The following is a 26,213-nucleotide window of genomic DNA, read 5'->3' on the forward strand; positions in this document are numbered from 1 at the left end:
GACTGCCTTGCTGCTAGCAATAACTTCAGCTAGAAGAGTCTCAGAGCTGCAGGCACTAATGGCAGTGGAACCTCCTTTCCTCATTTTCCATCAAGACAGAGTTTCTCTACGGACTAATCCTTCCTTCATGCCTAAGGTGGTTTCCAGTGTGGCTTTAAATCAAACCATCCACTTACCCACCTTCTTCCCAAATCCACAGAACAAAGGAGAAAGACTCCTGCATTCCTTGGACATTCACAGGCAACTTCGTTACTACTTGGATAAAACTAAGGCTTTCAGAAAATCTGACCAGCTCTTTGTATCCTATGCTACAGCTTCACAAGGGAAGGCCATATCAAAACAGACCATTTCCAAATGGATAGGACATTGCATTCGTCTTTGCTATACCCATCATGGAAAACCAGTTCCTGTTACCATTAGGTCCCACTCTACCAGGGCAACAGCTACATCAACAGCCTTCCTCAGGGGGGTTCCTACCAAGGAGATTTTGGAAGCTGCAACTTGGAGTTCAGTACACACCTTTACCAAACACCATCACTTAACACTTTACTCTAAGACTAGAGCTGGCTTCGCCACTGCAGTTCTACAGGGCCTTCTAGCCTCCTCTAACCCTCTAAAACTCCTCCACCCATCCTTAGCTTTGGGATTCTACCCAAGTGTGATGACTGCAGCAGGGTAACACGATGAACATAGTACAGTTTTGTACCTACCATAAATGTAGATGTTGGAGTGTACACCCTGCTGCAGTCCAGGTTACCCTCCCTCCATCCCCTCTGATCTAACTGGCTAAAATCTCTACAATACCTCCCTGATGTATTTGCTTATAGCTGGAGGGATTTTGTGTTGGTGCAAAAATTACTTAATTTCATTCTAATTACTGAACACCTTTTTGGGGGCAACTGACATCTGGGGCAAGAAAAACTGAAGAAAATGGCGTCGGATGCATTATATATAGCCCTGGCGCACTGACGTCAGGGAAGAAGCGACAGCAACCGACGCCGGACCAAGACTTTGGAATTCCGGCCGACTGCGGGACCGCCTGACGAAAGGATAACCCAAGTGTGATGACTGCAGCAGGGTGTACACTCGAACATCTACATTTATGGCAAGTACAAAACTGTACTTTTTTTTTGGTGGTAGTTTGTAGCACTGCCCTTGATGACCTAACCTTGCCACATGTTTGTCTAAAATGTTTGCTTACCCTGTCTGAACAAATAAATGTGCATATCTTTGGAGTTGTATCAGTTGCTTAAAAATTGAGTGTCAGGGTTAAGCAAATACGACAGTTTTTAATATTAGGATCCTTCGGGTACAGCCCCTTTTCCCATTTTTTCCAGTAGGATCGTGGTGTCACTTCTAGTGACCGTCATCTAGAGCCAAGGTTCACACCACTAGGTTGCTAGCCCTGAAGCAGCTGTTTTTCCTTAGCACACACTCTCAGACGCACTCACATCTATGACCAGTTTAGAGTGTCCATTCCACCTTCACCATGTCTTTGGAATGAGGGAGGAAACTGGAACACCCAGACGGAACCCACCCCCCAACAGTGGGGGGGACATGCAGTCTCCACACAGAAGGCACCCCAGCTGAGAATCAAACTGGAGAACTTCTTGCTCTGAGGCACCTACTTTATCTGCTGCACCACATCCTGATGTTTTCTAGTATAAGGATATATATAATTTTTCAGAGTTTTGAAACATTTCTTGCATTTGCACAGTGGATTTTGTTTCTTAATAAAAATGGGGAAGAGTAGAAACCTTAGTGTCAACAGTCGTGTGTCTTAAATGATGTTTTTAAAAGTAGCACTAGCACTAAGTCCTGTGTTGACATGTTTTTAAAAGTAAAACAAATGGTGATATAGGTTCATAGGTTCATACTAGGCTATCTGCCCTAGGGCATTTATAAGCCTAGCCAGAGTGTGTTTGGCTTTCGCCACCCATTTTAAAATAATTTTGCTATGCCCTTTTTTGAGGTTAGTATACTGTGCCTCTCTAACAGTGACACAGAAGTGATACCCGGGGTAAACCTACGATCTCCCATCCACTCATCAAGATTCCTCTTGAAGAGAGTCAATGAGGAGGGACTCTGCCTAACCTGGACTGGGATTTTATTCCAGAGTGAAGGGAGCCTCTGGGTTATGAATCTGTCCCTCCAGCATGTCCTATTTATTTCAGTGCTGAGGTTCAAGTCTCTCGAGCGCATAGCTCGATGGGATTTGGATTTTCTGAGGTGCAGCATGTCCATTAATTTCAGGTTGGACATGGCTTTACATGTCAGGCACAGATCGCCTCTGAACATGCGGTATGCCACTGAGTAGAGCTGGAGTTTCTTTAACCGGGCAGCATATGGCATCTGTTTGAGCCCTTTGATCCTCTTGATGAGGTACTTTTGGGGTCTTTCCAGTTGCTGCAGGTGTCTGGTAAGGTACATCCCAAAAGGGGCATTGTACTCAATTATGGGCCTGATGAGGGATGAGTTAAGAGGCACGATGACGTCCCCTGATCTAGATGTGAATCCCTTCATGATTAGGTGGGCTATATAAAATGTTTTTCTAACCACTTTGGCCACGTGGTTGTCAAATGAGAGATTGCTATCAACTTGGGTCCCCAGGTCCCTAATTACTTCTTCTGTACTTAATGGATTACCACCTATGTGATAATTTGTGGGCACTTTGTTTTTGCCAAAGGGATGACTATACACTTTTGGCGTTTAGCTTGAGGCCATGGCTCTGGCACCAGTTGTCTGTTTCTATGAGGCCCTTTTGGAGGATGCTTGTGTCGGCTGGAGTGTCGATTATGGCGCCCAGTTTGCAGTCATCTGCAAACTTTGTCAGCCACAGTCCTTCCGTGTTGGCCTGTACCTCCGAGAAATATATACCGAACAAGAGAGGTCCCAGGACTGAGCCTTGTGGGACGCCACTTGTAACTGGTTTGGAGTCTGACATGTCTCCAGCAATTCTAACCATGTGGGTTCTGTCCTTGAGCCAGTTTGCAACCCATCTAGTGACATAGGGGTTTATATTTAAGCTGGTGAGCTTATCTATAATGCCCGAGTGGGGTATTGTATCGAAGGCTTTTGCGAGGTCCAGGTAGGCTGTGTGGACCACCTTCCCCTCGTCAATGGCCTTAGTGACTGTTTCAAAGAAATCAACCAGGTTTAAGAGGCAGGATCTGCCCTTAAAGCCAAACTGGGTAGGATCAAGTGTCTGTAGGTCCCCAATATCTTTATTTATGAGGTCCATGATGATCCTTTCCATAGCTTTGCAGACCAAGCTAGTCAGGCTTATGGGGTGATAGTTTCCAGGATCCATTGAGGCACCACCTTTGTGGAGAGGGACCACTGTTGCTGTACGCCACTCTTTGGGTACATATCCTGTAGTAAGGCTGAGATTGAACAGTAGTTTTATGTTTGGGTTTAGCTCTTCTTGGAGTTCATGTAGGACGCAGCCCGGGACACCGTCTGGTCCCATTGATGCTGTGTTTTTTGCTTTGGAGAGGGCAGCTCTTACCTGAGCATCTGAGATGTCAGGGGGGCAGCACTCTACTGGGATAGATATTTGCCCTTTTGGTGGGGATGGAGTTTGCGCTGAACCTGTCAGCTAGGATGTTGGCAATGTCTGTGGGTTCGGTGTATTTTTTGTCATTTTGGACTAATTCTGAGCATATCTGGGAATTCTCACCCAGGTTCCTAACATAGCTAAAGAAAGCCTTGTGATTATCCTTAGTGTCCTGTGCAATTTTTCTCTCGAAGCTGGCCTTAGACGATTTTATGAGTGCCCGTAGTTTTTTTGCTAATACTGATCAGAGATGCCTTCCCTTTTTGGGATTTTGCTCTATCATGTAGTACCTTCCTCCTTCTATTGTATAGTTTGTTTATGGCTGGGGTCCACCAGACAGGACGTCTGCCTTTGGAGGATTGGGACTTGGTTTTATTTGGGATGGCATGATCCATGCATTCCTGAAGGTGTTCATAGAATGCGTTTATAAAGGATTCTGCGGTCTGGGACGTATTTTCCACAGGCCCGGGGGCTTTGAAGGATTCCACCTCGGTTTTGAGGAGTGTAAAATTTGCATTAGAGAAGTTTTTCACTGTGGTTTTCTGGGCAGGGGGTGGAGTCGGGATGTGAATATCCAGTGAGATTAGTTTATGGTCTGATCTTACCAATGAGGGATACACTTCTGGTCTGGAGCATAGAGTTCCCATGTTGGTGATGATCAGGTCCAGTATGTTTTCCCCTCTTGTGGGAGTGGTAACAAGTTGTTCCATAGCATTTGAGTTTATAAATTCTAGGAACCTTTGGGCTAGAGTGTTAGAGCTAGAGTAATGCTCCCAGTCTATGTTTGGGTAGTTGAAGTCGCCCAATATAATGGTGTTTGGAGAGATCTTCATATTTTCCAGTGTTCTCAGGAAGGCCGAGTGGGGTTCCTGGGTTTGGGAGGGTGGTCTGTAGCAGGCTATAAACTGGAAGGCAGTTTTACCCACTGTTAGTTGCATATGGATGTTTGTGAAAATATCTGCCTGAGCAGCGATCTGCTAATAGCATTATCAGGAATTAATGTAATCGAATTTTTGGTGACCAAGACATTTGCACTAGTCTTGTATGGTGGAGCATCATATATGTTGACATTTTTAGTATTTATTATAATGGAAATTTAAATTGGATGATTCCTAACGGGCAGAGTTTATATTGCATTAGTTTGGAACAACTGCGATTTTTGTTCAAATTCTTGTTTTTTGTATTTTTTCAGGTTCATTTTAATAGGGATGGGTCTTTAATTGTCTCAAGCAGTTATGATGGTCTCTGGTAAGTGCATCTTTTCTAAAATTTGATGGTCTTTCAGACTGCTTTTACTGACTTGTTCAGTTAATTTTGTCATGTTTCAGAAATAAATTTATTGCATTGGTAGTACTTATTACCTTGCTTACGCTTTTAGGTGGGAACTAAGAAATGAGTACAGTAATCCATTTACACATACCAGCTCAGAAATCCCATTTGTATTTCATGAACATTCCTGTTTTGTAACACAGCAATTTAAACTTAATCCCAAGATGTACAGTTGTGACGATGAATAAATCAGCACCTGCATGGAATGTTTTTTCCAGATACTCTTTCTCCCATCTAGCAAAATGAATATGCTATTTGCTGAAGTGTTGGTAAGAAAAGGTCATTGAACCATGTTTATTAAAGATGGGCTTTACCTATGATAGATGTAGTTTGCTTATGAACTTGAATAACATCTGTTTTCTATACTTCTGAATAAGAGTTAATTTACTGAGGCAGGCTGTGGAAAATTCCAGCTACCACTGTTGAACTAAGTATGCTGTTCCTTTTCGAACATTCTACACTAGCTGTGGTTTTGAGGTAAAGCTTTCTTTTCTGAGGTAATTTGTGATCCTAGATGTTTTTCATAGCCAACTGTCAGAAATGTAACAAAAGCTATTTTGGCTAGTAACAGGAAAGTATAAAAGTTGATGTCAGTAAACAAGCTGATCAGATTGAGATCATCTTGGCCAACATGCTGCTGTAATCTGGTTAGCTGCAAATAAAGATTTTCATCACCTGAGGCAGATGTGACTCGCTTGAATTTTTTCTTCTGACATTTTGGTCCTTCGGACCGGAAACCTCTACGAAGATATGGATCAGACCGACAGAGAGACCGAAAAACCTGTGCAGGTGAGGGTTTCTCATCATAAGATTCCCTCGACGGAAAGCCCTCCGACTGATTTGTCGTTGGAAAGAGGCCGGCCGCGCTCTGATCCCTATCTGAGGGACGGTTTCTAAACCAAAAGGGGAAACTGAGTCTCAACTGGTTCAGATAGGATGAAAAATAAATTTTTCTTTTAATTTAATTTAACCTTGTCGACAGGGGTAATGTTGAATTTTTGAGGAAGTGGAAGTTGAAGTGTGGTTTTGATAGTACACTGAATGAGGGTGCCTATGCGGGATTGGTTGGAGGGGGATGCAGGAACTGGAGCTAGGGGGCGGAGACAGTTGGGATTTCCCCGGGCACGGGGGTGGTTGGAAGAAGCAAGTGGACGAGCTGTGGAGGAGGAACAGTGTCGTGAGAGACAGGGAATGGATCAGGGGGGATCACTGGTGCCAGGTGGAAAAGTGGCTTTGTTTTTAGATGGGGAGGATGAGCACACAGTTTGTGCAGTGCAGGGGCGGGCAATTGCCCCACCGTATGGTGGAGTTGCTGCTGCCATGCCAGGGGAACCTCCTCAGTTTCGGTCTGGAGATGTGGGATCTGTACAGCAGGGTGGGTTGTTGGCTGCTCGGGGAGGTGTTGTGGCCCCTCCAGTTTGCCCACAGATTCCCGTGGTACCTAGGGTTGCTTTGCAGCGGGTAGACCAACCTATGCAGTTGGGGTCAGGACCAGCAGGGCAAGGACGTTGGGCTATTAAACTTTCTGACCATTCAGAAGCACTTCCCTTAATACAAGTTGCAAACCCACAAGCAGGAGATGTTGGACAAGAACCAACTATTTCAGTTTATCGTCCCTGGGCTAGAGAGGGTATAAAACGAGCTACGGATGGTATTCCTCATCCCAAGATTAATTTTCAAAAGTTTTCTGAGGACATGGTTGGTATGCGTTTAAGTTATCATCTAAATGCTGTACCTTTTTGAATATTCTACGCTAGCTGTGGTTTTGAGGTAAACATTCTACACTAGCTGTGGTTTTGAGGTAAAGCATTCTTTTCTGAGGTAATTTGTGATCCTAGATGTTTTTCATAGCCAACTGTCAGAAATGTAACAAAAGCTATTTTGGCTAGTAACAGGAAAGTATAAAAGTTGATGTCTGTAAACAAGCTGATCAGATTGAGATCATCTTGGCCAACATGCTGCTGTAATCTGGTTAGCTGCAAATAAAGAAGTTTTTCATCACCTGAGGCAGATGTGACTTGCTTGAATTTTTTCTTCTGACACCTTTAAACTCTATAGTGTTGCACAATTTCCTTATTTATGATTATTTACAAGGATGGTTTGTAGAACTACAGTTTTCACAGCTGATTAACAGGTTGCACAGTCAATACATTTTAGTAGTTGACACTATGCTGCCATAGTTTTGTCTTCCAAGACTGAGCCCAGGAATAGTTAATGTTAAGTTGTCAGTCTCGCCTTCATTCTTGCTGGATGGGTTCGGCTCCGACTCGGCCTATTACTAAAGCTCGAGAGCTATTTTTATCGGCTCAAGGCTATCCTATGTCCCATAATGCTAGGCGTGATATACCCAGATCTCGTTTGCCGCTTCAGCTACGAGGTTGCGTCTTTTTGCCGGCTCAGTTTGTATTAAAAAATTTTCTTAGTTTTAGTCAGCTTTTTGGGTTAAAATATTAGCGATAAGTGTTTTATAGTTACTACCCTTTAGATCCCTGTTTAGGATTCCCTCTTAGGTAGTTTCTATACAGTTTTTTCCCCTCACCTAATAGTTAGGCCCTTGGCCAATCCTCTTTCATACTTATTGTCTGTAGTTGCATGTGTGTGCCTAGTTAGATTGTATTAATAAGTGTGGGGTTTTGTTATATACTGGTCCGTTACAATTTCTTTGTGTGTGTTTGGTGATTGTGACTAGACCTCCCTTAGTTGTCCTTGTCTGCCAGTCATCCCTTTTCAGGATGTCTAAAGACACTAAGGTCTCGGGCTTCAAGAAGTGTGACTCGTGCTGTCAGAAGATGTCTCTGACAGACAGTCACACTTCTTGTGTATATTACTTGGGCCCTCTGCACCTGCAGGACTCTTGTTCTGTCTGCCATGCGTTCAGCCCAAGAGTCCTGCAGGAACGCAGAAACAAGCTTATTTTGAGATGCTTGTTAAAGCCTGAAGGTTCCCCGGCTAAGCCTTCGTTGGGCAAACCTTCTAAGCCCGCCAAACCATCGGCTCCATGTTCAGAGCCGTCACCGAGCGGTGCTACTACTACCACTGCATCGGTTCTGGCTGGAACCGATGATTCGAGGCCTCAATTGGCTCCAACTCTGCTGTCGGAGCCATCTTCGAGCAAGAAACGTTCCAGGTCTCCTTCCCTGGAATCGGTCCATTCGACTCCGAAGTCTCCCTTGTTATCGGAGCAGAGTCACAGGTCTCATTCCTCTCGGTCTTCCAGGCTGTTGGAACATGACCTCGAGAGGGTGGTTAGCAGACTACTTAAGTTGCAGGCACTGGGCCAAATGTTGCATAGCCCTCCTCATCAGGCAGTGGCTTTCACTACTCTCTCTTCGATTCCTCCTCCGACTCTTCCTGTGAGCTCGGAGCCGGAGATTGTAGGGGTTGGGACCGTCGGAATGTCGGAGCCGATACCACCCCTTTTGGCTCACTCGTCGGCTCCGATCTCTTCCTTGGTTTCATCCTTGGAGGGATCCGGGCGCCGGGACTCTCTCGTCTGCTCCGAGGGGGCGAGTGGCATCGGACCCTTGTCCGACCCCATTCTCCCTCTCGGAGCTTCGACGCAGGTGAGTTAGGCCCCATCGGCCTCTAAGCCATCCCTCTTGGTGCTGGGAGGAGTCTTTCTCTCTTCAGAGCGGGGACCCCCTTCCCTGCCTGATAGGGGCACCTTTGAGGTCATGAAGAGTGCGCTGGCCCCTGTGCCTGCTCCATGGTCGGCTCCTTCGGCTCCTCCCTCTATGGTGCCTGCTTCAGTCTCTACCCGTTCTCTCGATCCCGAGCATGGAGAACCGATGCTACAGGTAGCCCCATTGGGCGTATCCTCCTCTTCCGAGGCCTCCCCTTATCCTTCAGGGGAGCCCCCTCGAAAGAGAAAATGCAAGAGGAAGCATGTAGACTCCCCTGAGTCAGTCACATCGGACACTGACTTGGATGACTCCGAAGGGTCCCCAAGGCCCCCCTCTGAGGATGTCTCATTTTCTGACATCCTGGAGATTCTTAAGCAGAGGGGAAACTGGTCTGCCCTTAACCCTTCTGAGGATGAGTCGGTGTACCTGGATGCATTCGGTTCTCGCCCTTCCAACTCTTGGGTGTCGCCACCTTTCGACCCGCTCATGGATGTGTTGGCTCGAAAGGCATGGACTGCTCTGGATACTATGGAACCAACTCCCCGGAGGCCTACAAAATTTATTACAGCCCCTTCTGACAAGCAGTTTCTAACTAAGGACATCCCTGTTGATGCTATGGTGGTGGCGGCGGCCACTAAAAAGGAGTTGGCTGACCCTTCAGTACCTGTCCATCCTCCTAATAAGGAATCTAGGACTATAGACAGGTATGGCAAGCGGATGTTTTCCTCAGCGATCTTTGCTATGCGGTTGCTGAATTTGTGCCATTTCACCCGTCTCCAGAGAGACCTTCTCAAGGAACTGGGTGATACCTTGCAGGACCCATCAGCTGCGGGGTCTCAGGAAAAGATAAACTCCCAGCTGGTGACCCCAAACTCTATTATCAACTTCTCCATGCGGCTCATTTCCTATGCAGCCGATGGAGCAAGTAGGGCTGCAAGCACGGGCGTTGCTCTAAGGAGACACGCCTGGATGCGGCTTTGCAATTTTGCTGACCCCATCAAGGCGTCTTTCACTAACACCCCCTTTGATGGTTCTGCCTTGTTTGGACCACAAGTGAAGGATACATTGACCAGGTGCGAGCAAGAAGGCAAGACTCTCTCTGCCGTAGGAGTCCATTTTTCTACCCCTTCTAGACCATACCCTAAGGGTCAGAAAGGTGGGAAAATGTGGATCCGCAAACCTCAGGGAATACTGCCTGATGCACGTGGTGAGCTTCCCTCCAGAGGCAGAGGAGGGAGCAATAATAGACGCCGCCCGAGGGGTAGGGGGGGTCCACAGAATCAGGGTAGCAGAGAATCCTTCTCTGACAAACCCTTCCAGCACCCCTGAGGAGCTGCCCGACTGTCCACCTTCGGAGTCAGTCGGGGGAAGACTATCACTGCCAGAAGCCTGGCATTCCCTCACGCAAGACAATTGGGTACGGTCGATCATATCCGAGGGTTACAAAATTCCCTTTATTCAAATCCCACAACCACCAAAAGGGCCCCTTCCAGACGTTCCACCCGGTCTGAGGGATCAAGCAGCACTAGAAATTTCAAAGCTGCTAGAAAAAAGAGCCATCCAGCCAGTCCCAGCAGACCAGCAAGGATCCGGAGTCTACTCAAAGTTCTTTTTGGTGCCAAAAAAGACAGGGGACTGGAGACCTATTTTGGATCTCAGCAGGCTGAACAAGTCTGTTCAAAGAATGAAATTCCGGATGGTCACGCTTCAGTCCATTCTACCCTTCCTGGGTCAGGACAATTGGATGTGCTCTATAGACCTTCAGGATGCGTACTATCATATCAAAATGAACAGGCGCTCCAGGAGGTTTCTACGCTTCCAGTTGGGAGCCAGTCATTACCAATTCAGAGCCCTGCCCTTTGGCCTGACCACAGCCCCCAGGGTGTTTACCAAATGCATGGCAGTGGTTGCGGCTCACCCGAGACGAAAAGGATTCCAGGTGTTTCCATTCTTAGACGACTGGCTCCTTACTGCCACCACCAAGCGTCAGCTACTTCATTCCAGAGATTATACTCTCCAAATTTGCAACAAGCTAGGTATCTCTATAAACACCGTAAAGTCTGCCTTGTCACCTTGTCAGTCTATTACCTTCATAGGCGCCGTTTTAAACACTGTAGAACTGTCAGCAAAACTGCCTGTACAAAGGATTTCAGACATTCGAGGTCATGTTCATATCCTACTACAAGAGAGCAGAGTCCAGGCCAGATTCGTACTAAAAACCCTAGGTCTAATGGCAGCAACTATCACATTACTCCCCCTAGCTCGCTTTCACATGCGGATCCTGCAATGGATGCTGTTTTCCCAGTGGTCCTTTCAACAGCTTCCAAGGTCACACAGCATTCTAATCACTCAGTCATGCAAAAGACACCTTTCGTGGTGGATGGTCTCCCCTCAGGTTCTTCAGGGCAGACCCTTTGTCCTTCCTCTTCCTGTGGCTACTGTGACAACGGATGCCTCGCTGATCGGGTGGGGGGGGCATTTGCAGGGCAGGACAGTCCAGGGCACATGGCAGACTTTCGAAAGCCAACTACACATAAATGTCTTGGAAATGAGAGCGGTGCTTTTAGCGTTGCAGGCCCTTCAAGACTTTCTACCCGCTGGGACTATTGCAGTTCAGACAGACAAATATGTCTGTAGTGTGGTACATCAACAAGCAGGGCGGAACCAGATCCTACCCCCTATGTCGAGAAGCACTCGGACTGTGGCAATGGGCAATCTCTTCTCAACGGTTTCTGGTAGCAACGCATATCCCCGGGAAGTCCAACGTCATAGCGGACAGTCTGAGCAGAGCCATTCTCATGCCCCACGAGTGGTCTCTCAACCAGCTAGTAGCGGAAAAAATCTTCAGGAGGTGGGGTCAGCCTTGCTGCGATCTTTTTGCAACCCTTCAAAACAGCAAGTGCCCAGACTTCTTCACCCTCTTCCCTCTCCCAGGTCTCCCCCCCCCCCCCAGAGATGCTCTAGTCCACGATTGGCCCCGGGGTCTTCTGTATGCTTCCCCCCCCCTTTCCCTTAATTACTCAGCTAATCCAGAAAGCAACTGTTCTGAGATCCAGAATGATCCTTGTTGCCCCTTACTGGCCTCGACAAATTTGGTTCCCGTTCCTGCAACGTCTTCTGCTAGATCAACCCTGGCATCTGGACCCAGCGCCAGATCTTCTGACACATCAGTCGGGCGGGCTGCATCAGTCTCTTCAATCTCTCAACCTCACAGCTTGGTTGCTCCACTTACAACCCTAGCCAGGCTTCCCTCAATCTCTCATTCAGTTTGTGACATCATCCTCGCTTCGCACAAGTCTACTACCAGAAAGACTTATGCTAGCAAATGAAGCGTTTCTCTGTTTGGGCAGGGGAGAAACAAGTTGACCCTTTTACAGCCCAGAACCTGAGGGGAGACCATCCACCACGAAAGGTGTCAGAACTTTTTCAAAAGGGATCTTCTTCAGCCACCATCAGAGTTCATTTGGCAGCCATTGCGAATTTTCACGTTGGATTGCCAGAGACCAGCATTATATCACACAAACTTTGTAAAGCCTTTCTAAAAGGCACCCTCTTACTTAGGCCCCCGGTAAAAGATCCTCCCCCACCATGGGACCTAAATTTGGTGCTGTCGTCTTTAATTCTCCCTCCCTTTGAACCTGCGGCTTCCTGTTCATTAAAGTTGCTCTCTTGGAAAACACTGTTTTTAGTAGCCATCACTTCAGCGAGAAGGGTATCAGAACTTCAAGCCCTTTGTGTTCACCCTCCTTACCTTGTTTTTCACAAAGATAGTGTCACTTAGGACTAATCCGTCCTTTTTACCCAAAGTACTGTCTGAAAAAAATCTGAATCAGACCATCGATCTTCCTGTTTTCGTCCCACTTTATACCAATAGGTCTGAACTGAAGTTACATTGTCTAGACATTCACCGTCAATTACGATTCTACCTGGATAGAACCAAACAGACGAGGAAATCAGAGCAGCTCTTCCTGTCTTACGCGGAAGGGAAACAAGGCCTGCCAGTTTCCAAAGTAACCTTGTCCAGGTGGTTGACCTCTGTTATGTTGATTTACCAATTGAGGCATAAAGAGCTCCCTATTAAGCCCAGAGCTCATTCAACCAGAGCATTAGCTTCTTCAGTAGCCTTTTAGGCAAGATTGCCTATGGATTCCATTTGTGCAGCGGCCACATGGGCCACTCCTCATTCCTTCATTTCTCATTACAAGCTGGACATGACCTCTAGAAGTAGGGCTGATTTTGGTTCCACTGTACTCGAGTTTGTTCCATTAAGCCACCCAGGACTAAGGTGCTAGGGACGCTGTCCCATCCAGCAAGAATGAAAGCGAGATTGACAACTTAACATTGAGAAGCTGTGTACTTACCATAACGTTCCATGTTAGTTGTCTTTTTCTCACCTTCTTTCTTGCATCCCACCCACCATCCCCCTAGCCTGGCAAGACCGAGAGTATCTTCTGAAATGTGTTATGAGAGTTATCTCCTTAGCTACCTCTTACTCTTATAAGAGTTTTTGTATACCTAGATGTATAGAGGTAGCTATATATATATATATATATATATATATATATATATATATATATATATTTTCAGTCATGCTGGGGACATGCATGTACATAGTGTTAGCTATCAAACGAGATCTGGGTATATCGCACCTAGCATTATGGGACATAGGATAGCCTCGAGCCGGTAAAAATAGCTCTCGAGCTTTAGTAATAGGCCGAGTCGGAGCCGAGGTTCGGCTCCGAACCCATCCAGCAAGAAAGAAGGCGAGAAGAAGACAACTAACATGGAACGTTATGGTAAGTACATAACTTCTCATTTTCATTCATTGAACCTTTTGATGTTCATCATTAGATCACTGTTACAGTAGTCTAAGCTAGCTGTCCAGCGGATTCTAAAGCTTTAGGGCACCTTCAATATGCCCATACAACCGTTAGATCTAGGGAGCAAACTGGTACAAAATCATATGTACAGGTGCCAAAAAAAAAAAAAAAAAAAGGTCAGTCTTGTTGTTGAAGCAAGCGTCAAGTCTCTTTCTGCAGTGACTATAAAGATTTGGTGGTCAGCTAGTTTCTCATTAAGTGATGCTTCCTCTACCCCTAGAATACAACAGGAAGTATCCCAGCAAGTCTTGGCTCTATCCACATAAACAAGGGGGGAAAAACCTAACCACTGAGGGAGAAAAAGCTCAGGTATAATAGAAAGTGACAAACCCTAGATGGACCAAGAACCCAGCCCCTCCCTGGGAGCAACTGTGACTATATTCTACCTCCTAAAATCCATCTCAACCCCACCCCCCTTTTCCCTCCTGGAAGAGGAAGATTCCCTCTACTCAGACATTGTGAACTGATCACCCAAGACGAAATGAGTACTGCAGATTATCAAAAAGTAGTTACTCCCTTCAGTTTTGGAAAGCCTTTCCCCCAGCCGGGTGTTCCCAGCCCCTCCAAAACAGCAAAGGGGACTGATTCCACGTGTCTTAGAAGATGAGTTCCATCAGGGTGCTATCCAGTTAGTCTGTCCAGAAGAGGCAGGAGCAGGATTCTGATTATGTCTGATGTACATCGTGTTACACTGCTGCAGTCATCACACTTGGGTTATCTGCCGTCAGGCGGTCCCACAGTCGGCCCAAGTTCCAAAGTCTTGGTCCAGCGTCGGTTGCTGTCGATTCTTCCCTGATGTCAGTGCGACAGGGGTATAAAAGAGGCAGCCAATGTCATTTTACCCAGTCTGTCTTGCCGCGTGGTGCCCAAAGCAAAAGCAGTTCGCAAGTGCCGGTCGGCCGACTCCTGAGATTTTCAAATCGAATTTCAGACCGAAGTCTTCAATAAAGCTAAGTACCCCGTTGGGGAACCTTTTATTGCCTCAGTCCGATGTCAGAAAAAGTTAATTGCATTTCTTGTGGGAAGCAAATAACCTCATAAGGATTTTCATTCTTATTGTACCCCTTGCCTAGGCCCAGACCACGACGTCACAGGTTGTCGGTTTTGTGCTAGGTTTAACAAACGAACTATTAAATGTCGGTTTGATTTCGCCCAACATTATTTTGGTAGAAAATTTAATTATACCATGCCGTCGGAGCAACTGACGACCGGGATGCATAAAAAGTGCAAAGATAAGGACAGGCAGCCGAGACCCATACCAAACACCGAGGCCTCTGCTAGGCCAGTCGCCGGTTCTCCGGTTTTCAGTGAGGTGGCTACGCAGCCCGTGACGACCGCTGATTTAGAACCCCAGCCTGCATCCAACTCCCAAGCGGAGATTGCAGGGCCTCCAGAGCCTTTATCTTTAGGCCCTTCCGACTCCATGGCTGATGGGGATTCCGGTGCAGTTGAAAGGCAGTCAGCTGCTGAAGGTGTCTTCAGACCTACTACACTTACTATTAAACCCTTTGCAAAACTGAAAACTCCATTAAAAGTAAGGAAGCCTGTACAGCAGTCTCCAGTGCAAGGCCCCATGCCTAAGAAACAGATGCTTAAGATGGCCGAAGACTTAATTACCCTAATCAGGGGTTCCCATCCTCCACCTGACAAAAGGCCTAGACAAGAGGAGGACTACGCTTCCTCTGACCGGGTTTCCATTACCTCAGATTCTTCTGAGGAACAGGAGTACTCTTTTTCCCCCTTATGAAGACTCTGATGCTGAAGAGTCTATTCCTTCAGCATCTCCCCCAGAAGACTACTCTTTTTGAGGAAACTTTACATACCATGAGGGAATATTTCCACTGGGAAGGCCATAATTACTCTGATTCTAAGAAAAGGCTCCGAGAATTCCTCTTACTACCCCAGCACAGACCCCTTTCTATTCCACCTGTGTTAGACAATTGTGGATGATGTTTATTCAGAATCTAGCCTTAACCCAGATTCATTACCTCCTGTACCAGCCAAACCAGACAGATACTACAGAGTCCCTGACTCACATAAATTCCTATATAAAAGCCCTGTTGCTGACCCAGAAACCATTTCCCAGGTTCTCAAAGGGGTTAAGGCCTTTATTGCTAAAAATCCTGTACCGTCTGAAAGGGATTCTGGAACAATAGACAGATGGGGAAAGAAAGTATATAACTCCGCTACTCTAGCTATGAGGGCCTTAAATTGCCAGTTTCACATACTGAAATATCAACAATATTTGATGTCTCAATTAAAACAAAAAAAGAGCACACATACAGAGCAGCCTGATTACAAGGAAATGCAAGATTTGTTGCATGCAGCAGAACAAGTGGGAAAACATACTTTGCAATGTGGATTTGATTCATTGGAAGCTTCTTGCAGAGCAGCTGTAACAGGGTCTGTCATTCATAGGCATGCTTGGTTAAAAGAACAAACTTTACCTGATCATGTTAAAGCAAAGTTATTGGATGCACCCTAACAGCAGGATGTTTTATTTCGTGTGAAAGCAGCAGAGGTTTTAAAGAAACTGGAGGATAAGGCAAAATCTGTGCAGACGGTCAAGGATTTTTTACAGGTCCAACCAAAAACTGGTCCTTTCCAACTTCTGACAGACCTCAGAGGGGCAAATACAGACGCCCAAGGGGCAGAGGTCAGCCACAAGGCTCTTACAAGCCACGGCAATGGGGTGCCACAACCCAGAAAGGAGGAGAAGACAGGTCTCAAACTATCAGAAGACAACCACAATGACTTACCCCTCAGACTGCCAAGCAAATCCCTCTTGGCAGCTCCCTTGGGAGGAAAACTTGCACTTTTTGCAGACAATTGGCACATCATCACAAAAGACAAATGGGTCCTAAATATTTTAACTCAAGGATACAGGTTCCACTTTCACACTTTACCAAGGATAAAAGGAATGCCAAACCTGCCATCAAATCAATGGGCAGAGGCTCAAAGACAAATTACAGCACTCATGGACATGAGAGCCATTCAACAGGTTCCTACACAGGAGCAAGGACAAGGATTTTACTCAAGACTCTTTCTGGTTCCCCGAAAGGACAAAGCCTGGAGACCCATTTTGGACCTTTCAATTCTAAACACATACCTGGAAGTACCCAAATTCAAGATGCTCACACTACAGCAACTTCTTCCCATGCTGGGCAAGAAGGCTTGGCTAGTAACGGACCTCAAGGAGGCATGCCTGCATGTCCCTATCAGACAAAATTGCAGAAGATACCTCCGATTTATAGCAGGTACAACTCATTACCAATTCTCTGCACTGCCCTTTGGCTTATCTACTGCGCCCAGAGTCTTCACAAAATGCCTGGCACCAGTAATTGCATACTGCAGACAAAGAGGAATCCAAATATATCCATACCTGGATGACTGCCTTATTCAAGCAGACAGCAAGGCCATTCTTTTAAAACATCTGGCGTTTGTAAAAAACCTACTAAGTTGCCTAGGGTACACAGTAAACAAAAAGAAGTCAAAACTAGTGCCCTCACAAGACATAATATTCCTGGGTGTCAGCTTAAATACAACGGCCCAGATGGCTTATCTCACACCAGACAAGCAAGGACAACTGACGCAATACTTCAAAATGATGGCAACGAAGACCCAACTCCCTGCAAGAAAAATTCTGCAGGCTTTGGGATTCATGGCATCTTGCATACTAATACCATATGCCAAACTGCATATGAGGAAATTACAATGGTACCTGAAAAGCGTATGGACTCAACACAGCCACAGGTTGGAAACAAAATACCACTAATTCCCTGCCTTCAACAGGAGTTTCTATGGTGGGCTCAGGCATGTCACCTCAACAAGGGTCAGCCTTTCACCTTGCCCACAGCCAGGCAAACAATGACAACAGATGCATCGGATTACGCCTGGAGAGCACACATGGCAGGACAGTGTATTCAGGGCAAATGGTTTGCAGATCAAATGCATCTCCACATCAATCAAAAAGAGATGCTAGCTGTACAAAATGCCCTAACAGCTTTCAAGGACCTCCTACATCCAGGACAACTTCTAATAAAGACGGACAACACCACAGTGATGTGGTACATAAACAAGGGGGCACACATTCCTACCCCCTATGCAGGCAAGCAATGACCTTGTGGAACACAGCACTGACCTACCAAGTTCAACTACAAGCACAATTCCTGCCAGGAAAGAAAAAACATTGGCAGACTAAGCAGAAATATCATGGATCCTCACGAGTGGAAACTAGACCCACAAGTATTCACAATGATGACTCAAAAATGGGGGAGCCCAGACATAGATCTGTTTGCCTCCCCACAAAACTACCAACTGCGAAAGTTTTGCACAAGGACATGCCACACACTAGCTTGGAAAGTGGACACCCTCTCATTCAATTGGAAAACACTAACAGTGTATGCCTTTCCTCCACTGCCTCTTCTGGCAAATGTGCTGCTAAAAGCCAGATTATAGAGGCCACAAATGATACTCATTGCTCCAGACTGGCCACGCCAACACTGGTATCCAGTATTAAGGAACATGGCTCAAGGCCCACCATGGATTTTACCTCAAATTCCTCACCTGCTGACTCAGCAAAACAATCAGATTCTACACAGCCAGCTCAAGACTTTAAATCTGGCGGCATGGCAGATTATCTAAACAACCAGTCAACACTTCTCTCTACAGCTGTTATGGATGTCATTCTGGAGGCCAGGAGACCCAGCACCAGGAAAACCTACTCAGACAAATTGAAAAGATTCTGCGCCTGGAACCAGGCTAAAGGCCAAAATCCTCTTGTCCCAAATATTCCTCAGATTCTGCAATATTTAACTGAGATGTTGCACAAAGGCCTTTCCTTTTCGTCTATAAAGATCCATGCTTCAGCTATTTCAGCTCATTACAACACGGATCCTTTCACATCCATTATTAAGACAGTACCTCAGAGGGGCTAAGAACGTAAGACCGCCCCGAAGAGTACCAACACCAACTTGGGACCTCAATTTTGTTTTGGAAAAACTTACACTACCGCCCTTAGAGTCAGCTTTTTCAGCTGATTTAAAGTTTTTATCATGGAAAACTGCCCTGCTGCTAGCAATAACTTCAGCATAAAGAGTCTCAGAGCTACAGGCCCTAATGGCAGTGGAGCATTTCATCATTTTTCATCAAGACAGAGTCTCTCTACGAACTTAACCCTTCCTTTATGCCAAAGGTAGTATCCAGTGTGGCTCTAAACCAAATCATTCATTTATCCACCTTTTATCCAAACCCCCAGAATAAAGGGGAAAGGCTCCTACACTCTTTGGACATTCACAGGCAATTACGTTTCTACTTGGATAAAACAAAGGTTTTCAGAAAATCTGATCAGCTCTTTGCATCCTATGCTGCAGGATCTCAAGGAAAGCCTATGTCAAAACAGACCATTTCAAAATGAATAGGACTTTGTATCCATTTCTGCTACACACACCATGGGAAACCTGTACCTGGTAACATTAGGCCTCATTCCACCAGGGCTACAGCAACATCAGCAGCCTTCCTCCGAGGGGTACCAACCAAGGATATTTTGGAAGCTGCAACTTGGAGTTCAGTGCACACCTTCACCAAGCACTACCACTTACCTCTATACTCAAAAACCAGAGCTGGCTTTGCCACTGCAGTTTTGCAGGGCCTACTAGCTTCTCCAAACCCTGTTTAGTACCAACCGTCCAGCCTTAGCTTTGGGATTCCACCCAAGTGTGATGACTGCAGCAGTGTAACACGATGAACATAGTACAGTTTTGTACCTACCATAAATGTAGATGTTCGAGTGTTCACACTGCTGCAGTCCAGGTTATTACCCTCCCACCTTCCCCTCTTCTTACCTGGGTTTTATCTATAGCTCCCTGTTTATACAATCTTGAAGATGTATTTCTATATGGTGTCTTTGCTTACAGCTGTAGCTATTGTTTTCTACTTATGTGATTTACTTAGGATTATGTATTGCCTTCCTATTTGGGGGCACCTGACATCTGGGGCAAGAAAAACTGAAGAAAATGGCGTCTGCTGCCTCTCTTATACCCCTGTCGCACTGACGTCAGGGAAGAAGCAACAGCAACCGACGCCGGACCAAGAGTTTGGAACTCGGGCTGACTGCGGGACCGCCTGACGGCAGATAACCCAAGTGTGATGATTGCAGCAGTGTGAATACTCGAACATCTACATTTATGGTAGGTTCAAAACTGTACTTTTCTTATTCCCAGAAAGGAGAGAACATGGAAACACATTTTGAACCTTTCAAGGTGCAACAAATACCTGGTACTACCAAAATTCAAAATGTTGAGACAAACTTTTGCCCCTTATCTTCCCAGGAGCTTGGATGGTGACTCAGGATGTAAAGGATACCTAGGGGATTATACTACCAATTTTGTGTCTTTCCATTTGGCTTGTATACTTCGCTGAGAGTATTTACAGGAAAACTCCACCTTAGAACTGAAAAAACATATTTTTTCATTGTGTATTTGTTTTTGAGCTATTTTAATGCCTCAAAATCACTCCCAAGTGCTTCTACAATTTTAATGCATTTCTCTCAAAATGGCGGATGATGGGCCTGCCTTGGTAACATGATCTTGTTTTCTTTCTTTCATTCCTTCTTCCCGGAATACATTTCAAGTCCCCTTTATATCACTCGTGCTAGACATAAGGAAGTGCTATTTTCTCATGCCATTATGGTTGAATTGGCAGGACCGTGAAGCACTGTCATCTAAACACACCTTCTGTAACAGAGCTGCTTCTATGTTTACCTGGCTGAGCCTCATTTGTGTTTGTCAGAGCTTGTTCTAGGCTATAAAGAGCTGTTAGCTACTTGCAGCAAAAAAAAGTTGTTGTCTTTCGGCTTTTCCCGGTTAGGGGTCGACACAGCGGAACTCCAGTCTGCTAATGATTGGCAGTTGATTTTTACGTACCGAGTTGCCAGCTCTGACGCACAACCTGCAACGAAGGTACGCCCATTCACGCATGCCTCCACGCAGAAGACGCTGTAGCTGAGAGTCGAACTGGACAGCGTCTTACTGTGAGGCGACAACACTTCCGCAGCACCACTACCGCAGTTGCAGCAAAAGAAAGTAGATAAATAAAACTCCCTCACTCAGAAGGTATTTAACACAGTTGAAACATGGTTCACTAAACGCTGTCTCCTTCTCAATGTTAAAAAAACCCAAGCTCCTTGTCTTTACACCCACCAGTAAGTCCACCCCAACAGATTTCCCTATCATTTCCAGCAATCAGACTATCATTCACCCCAACTCTACAACCAAACTATTAGGAATTACTATTGATAATCTTACATTTGATGGTCACATAAATAATACTATTAAAACTGTCAACAGGAAAATAGGCTCCTTATATCGAATCAAAAGTTTCTTAACTCCAACAGCCAAAACCAAAATTGCACACTCACATTTAATTTCTACTCTTCTATACGCTTCTCCCATATACACTAACCTCAAAAAGAATAACCTTGTCAAACTGGAACATGCTTATAACAGCATAGCCAGATTTGCCACTGATCATCCCTTTCTAACTCACCACTGTCAAAATCTAAAGCAGCTAGGCTGGCTTGAACTTCAAAACCTTCTGAAACTCTCCCAACTTACCATGGCCCACAAGATATTTTACCAAACTAACAGTACTCCTATACTTTCTAATCTCATAATTCCCTATAAAAACCTAAATTCACTACGCTCTTCTAACAAGCTTCTAGCTACCATAACCAAAATTAACAACAAGGCTGGCAACTCCCTCTTTTCTAACACAGTGGGAAAAGACTGGAACCTACTTCCCGTTGAACTAACATCACTCTCTTTCCTACCTCTCTTTTTAAACAAAAACTCAAAATACACCTTAAAACTCACTGGTTATGTACATTCTGTAAACCTGACTAACCTTTGCTTACATTAACTTATTTCTTCACCTTACTAATTCTCTCATATTTTTCCTAAAAAACTCAAGGAAAACTGAACTAGTAATAACAATTTAATATATTGGCAGACCCTTTCCTGCTAATTGTCTGTAAAATCTACTCCATAACTTATACTAAAGTTATGTCATTTTTATTACAGTAATTTAATTCATCACATGACCATTATGATTTTCTATTCTAGTGTAAATACCAACTTTTCCTCTATTTTTATTATTGTTTCATATATATTTTTATTGAACTACCTTCATTTACTATGTTAGAACAATGATTTCTATGTTCATCTCATAGTTCTAGTGATTATCTAATTTTTGCTAGTGGAGCTTTTCTCCCCGGGCCTCTATTGAAAATGGAAATGTATCCAGCTAGACTAGCCCGGTCAACAAATGTAAAATAAAAATAAAATAAATAAAATAAAAGGTTTTTGTAAGCGGAGTCTTTTGTAGTCTTAAGATTTGACAAACCCTCCCCCGCACTCTCATGCTGAGGTGTGAAAACGCTCACTGCAGTAAAAGATCCTTGCTGTTCATTTACAAGTAACAAGCAGTAGGACTGTAAACATTGCTATTTCCCAATGCCTTCATTGGGAGGGATTTTCACTCATGAATGATGCAGAGTTAAAATGTAATTTACTAGGTCCTCAGTTATTTGTCATGTTTACCCTCCTTTTTGCTATTTCGTATTTATTTATACTTTGGTAACCAGGAAAGTGAACTGGTCCCAGGACCCTTTTCAGCCACAACTTAGGCTACATTGGAAAAGACAATAACAGTTATTAAATGCACTTAGCAATACAAAGAAAAAAATACTGACAAAGACATTGACCAAGACTGCAGGTGCAACACATAGCAAGTGTGTGACCATAAATAACCAAGTAAATTATTTAGCAACATTTACTAGAATGTATACATTAATAATGCTTAACTATACTATGTTTATTATAAATAATTCATTGTATGCACACACATTGCACACACCCACGTGTGTGTGTATGTATGTATATATATTTATATATATCTATATATATATATCTATATATATATATATATATATATATATATCTATATATATCTATCTATATATATATATATATATATATCTATATATATATATATATATATATATATATATATGGAGAGACAGGGTGTGTGCATTTCTGTGTGTCTGTGTTTATGCATTTCAACACAGTTAAGTACTTCTGATTTCCTTTTCTTAGTGTTTTAATGCAAGGGCACATAGTAAATGTATGTTAAAGTAAATTCAGCTATATATTATGGTTGCACGCTAACAATGTAAGGACTGACGCAGTGAGTGTCATAGTGGATCTGCATGTACCAGATTTGCACCCCCTCTGGAAGCATAAAGGACCTTTTCATGAACAGTATCAGTGCACCTAGTTGGTAGGGTTGCCACCTGACTCTCTCTCTCTGCAGTTATGGCCTGTGTGTGTGTGTGTGTGGGGGGGGGGGCTTGAAAATGGTAAATGCACTGATACTTTAGAAGAAAAAATATTTTCTGACTTTTTTGCAAATGTCACAGAAGTCTTTGGTATTACATTTAAGTCATCTGAAAGGGACAATCCCAGTATTTAAAATTCAGGTCCACATTACAGCTAAGCAAAGCAACACACACTTTAGCCATGTTACTCACATTCCCACCCACCATATCACTTTTCTTTTAAATATCCTGTGCCTCTTCAATTCCAGTCTTGTTTGAACTCCGTGTGAACTGCCTTTGGATTTACGTTCCTATACCATGCGAGTCAGACTGACATTTCAAAATTAAAGGGGCAATCGCAGTATCAAAAAATGTTCGTGTTTCACTGTTGCATTCATTACAATTGGGTTATCCTGCTGGCAGGCTACCCGCAGTCGGCCCGAGTTCCAAAGTCTAGGTCTGGGGTCGGTTGCTTTCGCCTCCTTCTTGACGTCAGTGCGCCAGGGTATAATAGATGCAGCCGACACCGATGTTCATCGTGCATACAGCTGCAGTCATAACAGATGGGTTCTCCTGCCGTCAGGTGGGTCCCCAGTCGGCCTAATTCCAAAGTCTAGGTCCGGCGTCGGTTGACGTCGCTTCTTCCCTGACGTCAGTGCGACAGGGGTATAAAGGAACCAGCCGACGCCATTTTCTTCAGTCTTTCTTGCCGCGCGGTGCCCGAAACAGAAGCAGTTCGCAAGTGCCGGTCGGCCAGCTCCTGAGATTACGAAAATTTGGAAACCTAAGTCTTCTTAAAAGCTAAGTACCCCATTGGGGAAACTATTCTTGCCTCAGACCGATGTCAGACAAAGTTAATAATTGTATTTCTTGTGGGAAGCAAATACCGCATAAGGATTTCCATTCCCTCTGTATACCTTGTTTAGGCCCAGACCACGACGTCTCGGTCTGTCGCTTTTGTGCTACATTCAACAAACGCACTATTAAGCGTCGGACGGAGTTCGCCCAGCATTATTTTGGGAAAGCATTTAACTATACTATGTCGTCGGATACTCCGACTCCGGTTTTGTCTAAAAAAACGAAAAGATAAGGACCGACACATGAGGTCCGCGGCCTCTACCGACACCACGCCAAAGCCGACTACACGTGGTCCGGTTCTCAGCGAGGTGCCTACGCAGCCCCTGACTACCGACGACACTTCTTTGACGGTGTCTCCTGTACCCGAGGTCGCAGGCTCCTCGGCCCACACCCCGACTACTGATACCGAAGCCACTCTTGGCGTTGAAACTCAGAATGTGGACATGTCCACCTCCACTCAAGGTGTCTTCAGACCTTCCTCTTCTTTCTCCATCAAGGCTTTCACTAAGTCTAAAGCAACCATGCACTCTGAGACCAGCTACACAGGGCCCATCTCCAGGCCCCATGCCTAAGAAGCAGATGCTTAAAATGGCTGAGGATTTAATTACTCTTATCAGAGGTTCTCGGCCCCCACCGGACAAAAGGCCCAGAGTGGAGGAAGATTCCCCCTCCTCTGATCAGGGCTCCATTATTTCAGAGCACTCTTATGATCAGGAACACTCTTACTCCCCTTTTGAAGACTCTGATGCGGAGGAATCCATCCCTTCTCTATCCCCCCCCCCCCCGAGGATTACTCATTTGGGGAAACTTTGCATACCTTAAGGGAACACTTCCACTGGGAAGGCCAAGATTATTCAGATTCCAAGAAAAGGCTCAGGGAATTTCTCTTGCTACCTCAGCACAGACCTCTGGCTATACCTCCTGTCATGGACATCCTAGATGATGTTTACTTGGAGGCCTGCCTTAACCCGGACTCTCTATCTCCAGCTCCAGTTAAGCCCGACAGGTACTACAGGGTTCCTGACTCGCACCAATTTCTATACAAAAGCCATGCTGCTGACCCAGAAACCATCTCACAGGGCCCCAAGGGAGTTAAGGCCTCCATTGCTAAAAATCAATTACCTTCCGAGAGAGATTCCAGATCCTTAGAAAGGTGGGGAAAAAAGGTATATATCTCGGCTACCTTATCCATGAGGGCCTTAAACTGTCAGTTTCATATGCTAAAATACCAACAGTTTTTGTTATCACAATTGAAAAGTAAAATGTCACAACCTGAACAACCGGACCTGAAGGAGTTGCAGGATTTGATGCATAGTGCAGAACAAGTGGGCAAGCATAGCTTACAATGTGGTTTTGATGCTCTAGAGGCCTCATGTAGAGCTGCTGTTACAGGATCAGTCATACGTAGGCATGCCTGGCTCAAGGAACAAGCCTTGCCTGATCATGTCAAAGCTAAATTACTAGACCCCCCCCCCCCCCTTCAAAAGGATGTACTATTTGGTGCTAATGCTGAGGAGGTTTTAAGGAAAATGGAGGAAAAGGCTAAATCAATGCAAACTGTGAAAGAATTTCTACAGGTACAACCCCCACGTTTTAGTAGAAATTGGCCTTCCAAAAACTGGTCCTTTCCTGCCACGGACAGACCCCAAAGAGGCAGATACAGGCGCCAGAGGGGCAGAGGACAATCCCAAGGATCGTTTAGAGGCAGACAATGGCAAGCTCCTACACAAAGAGGTGGTGAGGATAACTTGCAATCTTTCAGAAAGCAAACCCAATGGCTTTCCCCTTTGCATGCCAACCAAGTCTCAAATGGCAGCCCCCTTAGGAGGAAAGCTGGCATTATTTTCAAAAAATTGGCATATTGTCACAAAGGACAAATGGATCCTGGACATTATAAACAGAGGCTTCAAATTCCATTTTCACACCCTTTTCACACCCTTCCAAAAATGAGAGGCATGCCAAACCTGCCACACAATCAAAGGGTAGAGGCACAAAGGCAAATTACAGATCTCATAAACACGAAAGCTATTCAAGAGGTACCTACGCACGGACAAGGTCAAGGTTTTTATTCAAGGCCATTTCTGGTGCCAAGGAAGGGAAAAGATTGGAGATCTATTTTGGACCTATCCATCCTAAACACATTTCTACTCTTACCAAAATTCAAGATGCTCACTCTACAGCAAATTCTTCCCATGCTGGGCAAGGAGTCTTGGCTGGTAACATTGGACCTCAAAGAGGCATACCTGCATGTCCCAATCAGACAAAATTGCAGAAGGTACCTCAGATTTCTTGCAGGTTCAACCCATTATCAATTCTCTGCATTGCCCTTTGGCTTATCTACTGCGCCCAGAGTATTCACGAAATGCCTGGCATCAGTAATTGCCTACTGCAGACTTCAAGGGATACAAATATACCCCTATTTGGACGACTGCCTGATCCAAGCGGACAGCATGCGCATTCTTCTGAAACATCTGGCTTATGTAATAATGTTGTTGAACTCTCTGGGATACACAGTCAACAAAAAGAAATCAAGGCTAATACCCTCTCGGAAGATAATTTTCCTGGGTGCCAACTTGGACACAAACACCCAGATG

The 26,213-nt window shown here is 45.0% G+C and overlaps 1 protein-coding gene across 1 annotated transcript in view; it reads left to right on the plus strand.

The window, feature by feature from the left end:
• Positions 1-26,213, plus strand: part of WDR5 (WD repeat domain 5) — a 1,892,625-nt gene that overhangs the window by 770,541 nt on the left and 1,095,871 nt on the right. Inside the window, exon 9 of the mRNA XM_044058043.1 lies at positions 4,749-4,804. Within this exon, the coding sequence (XP_043913978.1) occupies positions 4,749-4,804 (56 nt within the window). The remainder of the gene's footprint in view (positions 1-4,748; positions 4,805-26,213) is intronic.

Source organism: Protopterus annectens, chromosome 16.part0 (genome assembly GCF_019279795.1).
Source record: "Protopterus annectens isolate FY-2018-M chromosome 16.part0, PAN1.0, whole genome shotgun sequence".
NCBI lineage: Eukaryota > Metazoa > Chordata > Ceratodontiformes > Protopteridae > Protopterus > Protopterus annectens.